This window comes from Pyricularia grisea (genome assembly GCF_004355905.1).
Source record: "Pyricularia grisea strain NI907 chromosome Unknown Pyricularia_grisea_NI907_Scaffold_4, whole genome shotgun sequence".
NCBI classification, from domain to species: Eukaryota; Fungi; Ascomycota; class Sordariomycetes; order Magnaporthales; family Pyriculariaceae; genus Pyricularia; species Pyricularia grisea.
Genome location: NW_022156718.1, coordinates 3,171,349 through 3,180,385, shown reverse-complemented (window position 1 = coordinate 3,180,385; position 9,037 = coordinate 3,171,349). Strand labels below are relative to the sequence as shown.

Below are 9,037 nucleotides of genomic sequence, written 5' to 3'. Positions count from 1 at the left end.
CCCCCCCATTGCAACCTTCCGCGGAGGAGGAGCGCAAGAAAGATGTCAACGTAAATATAGAATACTGAAACTTATTCACAAAAAACCCCTCCCATTTCACAAAATAGAGACTTCTACAATGAAAACGGCTTCCAAAAGATCGCCCGAAAGCTCAAGCAAGAGCCGCTCGTGCCGCTGGGCTGCGTGCTGACGGTGGCGGCGTTCACCGGGGCGTACCGAGCGATGAGGGCGGGCGACCACGGGCGAGTCAACCGCATGTTCCGGTACCGAATCGCCGCGCAGGGCTTCACCATCCTCGCCATGGTGGCCGGCGGCATCTACTACAGCGACGACCGCCACAAGGAGCGCGAGATGTGGAAGGCCAAGCGCGAGGCCGACGAGGAGGACAAGCGCCAGAGGTGGATCAGGGAGCTCGAGGCCAGAGACGAGGAGGACAAGCTCGCAAAGGAGATCATGGACAAGAGGAGGCAGCGAGCCGCCGCCGCCGCCGCCAAGCGCGAGGGCAAGGCGGCCGTCGAGGACAAACCCGCAGACGGCGCTGCTGCTGCTGCTGCGCAGGATGCCAAGTCGTCTTCTGGACTTAGCTGGTCCTCGGTGCCCGGTTGGTTTGGCGGGGACAAGACTGATCCCAACTCGAATGCGCAGCCAAACACAGGAGATGCCGAAAAGCCGACGGAGAAATGAACAGGAGTGTACCTACCCTCCCGTTTCTTGTGTATACTACAGATTTCGAAAGGCGTTTGTTTTGTTCTCTTTTTTGGGCTGGCAAAAATCGGGGATATCTCTGACCTACGTGAGGGGGTTGATCAGTCTCTGATGGATAGGGGGCTGATACCAGTGTAATATGACGCTATCTAGATGTATCAATACTTTACGTGACTTTATCAAACTTGATACACTTAACCGAGCTCAAATCGTATAACCAGATCCATACGATGGATGTGCTGATAAGGCCGGGATGGCAAAGATGATCTCAAACAACCAAAAGACCCACAGGCTTACTCTCTAGCTAGTTTGGCAGGTTTCAGATGCCTCGTTGATCTACCTAATCGACTTTAAGACTGTTTACATCGTTTAAACCGCTTTTCCAGCGCCCTATTTTCACCATGAATCAAGATTAGATATTAAGGGTTTCACTGAATATTGCAGAGGCTCTGTGCAGTGTCTCACTTTATTCGCATTACTCGACGCATCCTACTTCATTATCATGGCATTATCGTCATCTATACAAGCTCAGGCATGCCTAGGTAGCTATCCCATACACATATGAATCTGGTATATCCCCACCAAAAAAGAACGCCTTGCACCACCCACAACCTTAATCTAGTTCCATCACTGCTCATGAAACTCCCGTCGTGGGTACTACGTAAACCGTCCATCATGTCAACAAAAAATCAAAACAAACACTCTTTAACATTTCCTCGGTGGCCAACATTATACTCAACCCATCTGGCAACTCCTCTCCTCCCTGGCACGAGTAGCGGCCCAGGGTTCATGACGTGGCAACCCTCGTACGTCACACAAAACGGCGGCGCCGTGGCGTCGGCCATTATTAGTGCAGTGGGTAGGGGATATAGGTGTAGCGCCGAGGCGTGATCCCAGTGTACGGGGCGGATAGCTGTGCGGAATGGTGCCAAATATCCCTGATCCAGGATCGTTTTGACGAGCTTCTGGGCAGCGCGGACATCGTGAGGGACCACGTCTGGGCTCGGCTGTTTTGCAGCTGCGCTCTCCACAGCCGGGTCAGGCTGTTCGTCGAGTTCCATGTCTCCTCCTGCCGGGGCGTCGTCAGACATGCGCACCTCTTTGTTTTCGTGTTCCGGCCCAGAGGAGGTAGAGGACGAGCCTTTGAGCCGCACAGCGCTCCGCCGTAGGCGCGCTGATATATCATCGCGGAAGAGCACTATCTCGTGATTTGGACCGAAGAGCGTCATGCGACTCGGATTGGTCGTAAAGACGGCCTCGCCCCCAGGCGCGTTTGCCCGTGACGAAGCGCCCTCAGAGTTAGCGGTGGCAAAGGCGCGACGGACTCGTGAGGTGAAGAGGTCTGGGACGGCCTTGCGAGGTAGGGGCACCGCGGCGCCTGCACCGAACGATGAGGCCCAGCCATCGTTATCGCCTGGAACAAAGACGAATGTCGATTCTCGTAAGAGCGAGGGGAATTCGGCCAGAGTGCCCGCGAGTGAATCGAAATATTCTTTGTACTCGATGCTACCACCTCCGCCGCTACCGGTTAGCCCACCGGATCCACCTCCGCCACCTCCACCAGCTCCGTTCCGAGCCATGACGGCCTGTGATGAAAAGTTTCCTAAAAGAACAAAGGCCAAAGGTGTCGTGGCCTTGATAGGTTTCGTGCTTGCGACGGAATCGTCGGCGCCGTCTTCTTCGCTGCCATCGTTGTCTGTCTCGTTGGCATATGTTGCCAGAATCTTGCGCAGCGCCTGTAAAGCACGAGGCTGGTCCAGATTCAGCTCGCCCAGGATGATCATTCGGCCGCGCCTGGGGAGTGTTGAGGAGATGCTAGACTCCAGTACCGACGCAGCCAAATCTTGTCGAGAAAGCTGTGGTTGTCGCAACAAGCGTCTTTCCAGCTTTCGCATCCTTGGGCCCATCGCGCGCTCACTCCCGACCCCAAGAAAGTCAATCCATCCGAAGCCACCCCCTATGGTGTGCTCCAGTCCATCGCCTTCTGGTCCACTGACACCAAGTGTCGCTCGCCTCTTCTCGCATGGCGGTTGGCCAATGAAGAAGCCCTGAAATCGACCGCCAATGGTGCCACCAATTCCGCTGCTGCCACTCAGGCCCTTGGCGGTATGGTCATCCTCCTCCTCGTAGACACCATCGATGAGCACAACCATCCCTGGGGTAAACCATGAAGAATCGTCGGGAATGGTGGCTGCTTGGGTGACATCTAGCGCAATGGTTCCGGTAAGGTCACTAACGGCAAGGTTGCCTGCCGGCATTATCACCAACATTCCTAAAAGCATATGGTGACTGCCATGGCGGCCAAGTAGGTTGGCGATGGGTGTGATTTTATATGATTGTTGTGATGAGAGGGCTGATGTTGAGCGAGAAAGTGCAACACGTTTGGTGTCGGCAACGGCGGATGTCTGAAAGGCTTCATTACGAAGGAGGCGCTGGTGGATAACATTAAATCGATTGCGAAACAAAAGGGTTTTATGAGAAGCTGTCGGTAATATAGAAGGTTTAGAGGCATCCCTGTTGTTGTAGTTGTCGTTGGTTGTTGATTGTTGATTAGAACTTCTCTTTACTCTTTCCGGCAATGTGCATGTCCTTCTCTGATCGCCCTTGACTTTTTGATGTTTGCTCACCTCTCAAAGTGTTTTTTGGCCACATTATAAACCATCCGTGGCTGTTCATATGCCCCAACTACCTTCAACCACTTTCTTGGATCGCTGAGGGTGTCTTCTTCCGGCTCTTCCTCGAAATTGAGCCCAGACATGCCCATGCTAGACTGGCTGTCATCCCGTTGGAGTGCAATAGATGGTCTCAGGCCCAAGCGGGTGGTAGAAGAATAATCCGGTTCCCTCGAGGGGTCCAGGAGAAGACTGTTCTGTCGAGCCAAGCCCTTTCCTGCCCCAGTCACAATTTTGCCCCCGACCATGTTGCCTTCCAACGTCTTGAGGATGTCCTTTAGGACGGAGCTTGCCCCATCGACTATCACCCCGCCATTGGCAGCCTTCCATGATTTTGCCACCTCTTCGAGCACACGCTCAGCAAGCCCCTCCTCACGCCATCCCGACCCGCAATGCCGACCAACAAAGGACGCCAGCTCTTGCAGAGCAGAAGACGTGAGGGTCAGGCTGTGCTTTTTGGTAAAGGTTCGGAAGGCCAACGGGCGCAGTGTTGCTGGCGGTAAAAGGATCGGGAGGACGGCCGCCCCGGCGGGCTTTTGTGGGTTGAAAGGCCGCAAGGTGTGAGCAGGCGTCGCAAAGGCCGGCGATGAGGAAGGTGCTGCACTCGAAAGAGGGGGCGCCGCTCTGCCTGGTGTTTCTTTGATACCGCCGAAGAAGCCATTGCCGAGGGGCTTCTGTGCCCGCTTCTTTCTTGGGCTGAGTCGCGGAGGACTCTGTGCTTCACCCATGACGTACGATTATCACGAATACTCTTTGACTATCTTTCAATTCCGTAAAGTATCGTAGCCGTAAGCAATAACGCTTGCCCCCTGTAGCAATTGGACTTTGAAATTGAGGTTGTCTAGAGTTGTCCGCCAAACGCTTGCCAATAGAGGAAGAGTTTAGAGTGGGACGCGACAAGAGACGCGACTGTTGAATCCAAGGCGCGTTAATTGACATTTGGGTGGAGCGTGCCCCACCATTTAACACTCTAGACAGGGGCCAAGCTGGAAGTGCCGACAGGGATAATAATGGAAAATACTTCGAGATTGATTATGACGGCATTTAGCGGTAACGATCAGAAGAACATGCCTCAACATTGATAGAGTCTATCAATTTGCGACGATGCTCCTTGCAACGAGAATATTAACGCCTACACGGCTTTTAGGCCCTGCCCTCATGCGCCGGGCAATGAGCACATTGCCCAACAATTCTCACATAGTAAGTTACCCTGCATCTTCTACGGCCGATGTCATAAACACACACGCATTGCATCGATGCCAGAACGAATGAAGCATGAATTCCCCTAAATGCTAACCGGGACCGTACCAGAAAGTTTTTGCCGATGCTTCGAGGCCAAACACGCACATCCTCACCTACCTTGAAACGAACCCCCCGAGCCCCAGCCTAGCCATCGGCACCACGACCGAGGTTCCTCCAACTCCGCGCTCCTTCTCCGAGAACCCGCGCTTCCTGGCCATCCTCAACGACGTACTGAAGCAGCACGCCCACCGTGACGAGGGTCTCCAGGCTCAAGCCAAGGCATTTGCCTCGCCGGGCGGCGCGACCCTCGGCTCGGGCGGCGTCTTCTTCCCTCAGCAGCGACAAAAGAGAAGAGGCGACAATGCGAGCGCGGCCGGATTGGGGGGCGGCGGCGGCGCGGGGGGTTCGTCTGCGGGCGGCGCCAGCGCGCAGGGTGGTGCTGGGGGAGGGGGCGTCGGTGGGTGGGTGCACTTGAGCGATGTAGGTGCAGCTAGCCGTTTATGCCAGGTGACATGAAGTGGCAGCGAACTGATGTTCGGCGATGTTTGTTCTTGCAGTCGAGAAACCCGCCTGATTATGGGCGCATAGCATGGTTCGTACTTCCTTTCCCATCTCGTATGTCTGCGTCATGAAAACGTCTGGTGACTAGGCTCTAATCACATGCTCGCCGGGTGGTCAGGCCTGAGGACATCCTCGGGAGCGTCGAGGTCGACGCCGAGGGTAACCCTATGAACAACTTCCAACCAAGCGGAACGTACCGCATAGTGAGTCATGATTGCAGGATACATCTTTCTTGTGGCCAGGAAAAAGAGTACTGACATGATGAATTTCGACCAAGTTGACGAATGAGGGAATGTAAGTAACACCAATGACTCCTTGATATCTCACTCCATTTGGACGCGTACCTAACACAAAGGACTCCATTCAGCCTGGGATTGAGCCCATTCCTTCGTCAAAAGGTGATTGAGAAGCTCAAAGAGGAAGAGCAAAAAGAACGATTGGCTTGATATGGGCACAACTCTCTGCAGTCTGCACGGCGAAAAGTCATGAGTGTCTCACAAGAGCTACGCGGAATTGCGCGGGATAAATAACGGATTTTGTTGTGTCTGGTCAAGGCCGTAATCATCACTGGTTATGTACAACAATATAAAATATTTATGCATCTGTAGCACCTGAGGATGTTACCAACATGATGCGATCACGATACTTGTCTTTTAGCTTACGTACCCCGATTCCGGAAGGTGGGATCTGTAGATCAGCAACGGCTTCCACCGGTCGGATAATGCTTGGCACGGGCTGGGCACCGTGGACCCTCGACGAGGACGGACTAATTGGCCCTCGGCATCTGACTGCAGAAAGTCGGGTCCTACCACGCGACCATGCGATGGTCCGCATTTTGGTCTAATGCTTGCCATTCTCCCAGATGCAATGTAGGTGACCCTTTTTTTGGTAAAGGTATTATTATGGTGGTATCCTCTTGAATGCATGAGCCAGACGCTGACGAGAGATTTTTTTTTGTTCTGCTTTTAATTCCTTCACCCTAATGCAAATGCTATGTGACCTGGAGGTCAAGGTATAATTCAGTGCATTGGAGCGCGGATGATTGGGGATATGGATGTCAGGTGGCCCACCGCCTTGCATACTGCACATACCTTAGGTAGAGATAGGTAAGGTAGGCAGCTACCTTTGCATAGGTAGGTAGAGAAAGAAATTCTTATTCCCAAAAGTCGAACACAACATTGAGAAATATTTGTGTTACCCATGTGGCAAAATGCGAGCAAACTTTTGTTTGTTGTTGCATCGCAGCGCGAGTTATTGACAAAAATTTTATATTGTGGCTTGAGATTCGTAAGTCGAATTGTCACTCCCGAGTGATCAAGGGAAACGAAATATTGCTTCTCTGCTGAAAATTGTTTCTTGGCCAGGGACGGCCGTTTTCTTGGGTGCAGGCAACCACTGCAGGTCAATGATGACTTGGAAACACCCAGGCTATGTTTGTGGCGGACGACCCCGGGAACAGGCAGCGCCAGGACCCCCCTTGGCAATCAGCACAATAATTTTCCGTTAACATTATGCATGTCTGTTTTTTTTTTTTTTTTCATGTGGTTCTATCATGTTTCTATTCGGACTAATCTCTGCCATGGAAAATGCAGTGAGACCCAAGAACTTGGAAGCATGCAAGCTTTATGTGATGGTAATCGTTGCATAGACATCTGAGCGAGACTGTTGATCTTACAAGGGAGGGGAGCGGCAAGACGGGAAGCATACAGTAGATGAAGATGTGCATGGAGGGAAGGTGTGGCCCAGTGAAACACCGCTCAGTGCTGAGCTGAGCGTAAAGCTGAGCTTGGGGGCGAAATTGCAGCAGAAACTGTGACGACGGATTGGGGAAGGTGAATAATAAATGATGGTTAAAAAAAGACACAAGAAGCAAAGAAAATGTGACACAAGAAGCGGCGGCACCAAGCAAAGAGAAAAAAAAAGACATAAACATAAACAATCGAAGATATCCAAAACATAACTTAGACTTCAAACGGCGTCTCAAGGTTACTACCCTGAACTCCTCCGAGCAATATCGATCGTTGGCTTGCGTGTGGCAGATATCCTACATCTTTGTGATTACTTTCCAGCGGCGAATATATCGGTAAAAACTATAATAAGGCAAAGCAAACTTGTCTACCTATTCTAGTATACATGTCACAAAAAATCCGGGGAGACTATCTTTCAGCCTTCGATTTTATTTTTCTCCCGTACTGGGCCGTTGAGTCGATCTATTACCGTAAATCGATAAAGAGCTCCAATAACTAATCATACAATTGATTGGCTCATTTGCTAGCAGCGCAGCCTCGTAGATTTGCCAAGATTACCAAAGTTGTTTTTGCAGATATCCACAGGAGCGGCGCGACCATTTGCTTGCTAGCCCTGTCGATGCTGATTAGCACATGGATCAAGGCCCATCAATTTTGTCTCTGTCTTAGATTCCCTTCGCTGCGGTGGGTTTTCATCTTATCCGATCTCTCTGTGATCTGTTCGTCCATACCAAGAAATTCCGAAAGCGTGGAACGTCAGATAAACTTTGGCTCCTGCTTGGCAAGTCAAATCAAACCAAACCAAACTTGCAAGCTATAAAAAGGCTAGGTACCGTAGGTATCTATTTCGGGAAGTTGTCAGCCTACAGTACATCACGTGAGCTTTGGGGGAGCCTTCCTGTTGTGATACATGCAGAGACGTCATTGACGCCTTTTCTTTTGGAATGGAATCTAGCGCAAAATCTAACCTCAAAGCTACCTAGGCAGGTATGCTTGCTTGCTATTATCTTCGGCAGGCAAGGCAGTAACAAGGGTGGATCTCGCTAGCCTTCGGGAACCCGGGCGCAATGAATCACTTTTTTTTTTTTTTTTTTTTTTTTTTTTTTTTTTTTTTTTTTTTTTTTCCTTCCCCAGGGCTCTGTCTTCTCTCGCTAATCTCAATATGCTTCTACCGTAAACTGCCCGATTTGCAGGCCGTAATTATTGACTGGCCAAGAGAACAAGCCAAGAGCATAAGCCACCGTGAGCTGAGAGTCGCACAAAATATCAGAGCAATCCATGCATTGTCAATAACCAAATTCCATTGGTAGGTGGTTTTGCTTGCTTGCTGCACGCTTCGTCCCTTCAATTTGGAATCTATTCTCTGAGCATAGAAGAATCCCCGCGCGCGATCGGACCAGGTCTCTCAGGGAATAAAGATTCAGCCTGGACATTTGTGGACTCGAGACAGCAGAAACAATATCCGAGCTAAGGCTTGGCTAGTGCAGCCACGGCTCCCTTGAAGGGGATTTTTCGAGTGGAAGCAACCTTGCGCACTGGCCGTTGTCCCGGCTCTCCTTTCTCGCCCACATTCCAGGACTTTGCTTCTCCAAGATCCACTTTGACGCCTAGCTCATTTTCTTTCTTTGCTGGGTTGCTATGCTGCTGTGCGAGCCAAAACGGTCAAGGTCCTTCGGGGCGCCGTTACTGACATCCAGCCTTTCGTGTATCAATGCACTGCAGGTTGCTGCGTCTGGGTGATCCCATATCCAGCTTCGCCTACCTGAATGCAGCAATCTAGAGTAAAGGAAGGATGAGTTGATCCGGTCAGCGGACCTCACATACCTCTTGCGGTCGGCGAAGGATTGGGGTTTCTCCTACAAGGAACATCTGTGGAAAAAAAAAGAAAACATAGGGGCACACGCAGCTGAGGCTGATGAAAGGAAGCAGCAAAGCAACTCAACCAGGCACACCCACAAGGATCCTTGCCATTGCCACCTCCATATTGTGGTGGCAATGGGGCTTGCCTGTTACTATCTGGGCCACCAATACTGGAGGGCAATATTGGTTGCAGCTATTCACACCACTAGACAGCCCTCTTTGACGATGACGGCGGCTTTCAAAATCGTG

The 9,037-nt window shown here is 51.4% G+C and overlaps 4 protein-coding genes across 4 annotated transcripts in view; 3 read left to right on the top strand and 1 right to left on the bottom strand.

Annotated features, from left to right (window-relative positions):
- Nucleotides 1-889, top strand: part of PgNI_07647 (uncharacterized protein) — a 1,191-nt gene extending 302 nt beyond the window's left edge. The window contains exon 2 of the mRNA XM_031127657.1: nt 108-889. Within this exon, the coding sequence (XP_030981142.1) occupies nt 108-684 (577 nt within the window). The 3' untranslated portion in view covers nt 685-889. The remainder of the gene's footprint in view (nt 1-107) is intronic.
- A 320-nt stretch (nt 890-1,209) lies between these two features.
- Nucleotides 1,210-4,252, bottom strand: PgNI_07645 (uncharacterized protein). Its single transcript, XM_031127655.1, has 2 exons — nt 3,333-4,252; nt 1,210-3,219 (listed from the first exon to the last, which is right to left on the bottom strand). Exons 1-2 carry the CDS (start codon nt 4,103-4,105, stop codon nt 1,395-1,397), a joined length of 2,598 nt encoding a protein of 865 aa, XP_030981140.1. The 5' UTR covers nt 4,106-4,252; the 3' UTR covers nt 1,210-1,394.
- On the top strand, nt 1,933-2,876 carry PgNI_07646 (uncharacterized protein; the record flags this gene model as incomplete). Its single annotated transcript, XM_031127656.1, is given in 2 exon segments — nt 1,933-2,667; nt 2,679-2,876. 2 exon segments carry the CDS (start codon nt 1,933-1,935, stop codon nt 2,874-2,876), a joined length of 933 nt encoding a protein of 310 aa, XP_030981141.1.
- Nucleotides 4,253-4,418: 166 nt separating the features above from the next.
- Nucleotides 4,419-5,763, top strand: PgNI_07644 (uncharacterized protein; the record flags this gene model as incomplete). The annotated part of the gene is made up of 6 exons (XM_031127654.1): nt 4,419-4,577; nt 4,689-5,099; nt 5,177-5,211; nt 5,299-5,383; nt 5,458-5,474; nt 5,548-5,763. Coding segments are annotated over 6 exons (786 nt in total), but the record flags the coding sequence as incomplete, so codon positions are not given.
- Between the last annotated feature and the right edge of the window lie 3,274 nt (nt 5,764-9,037).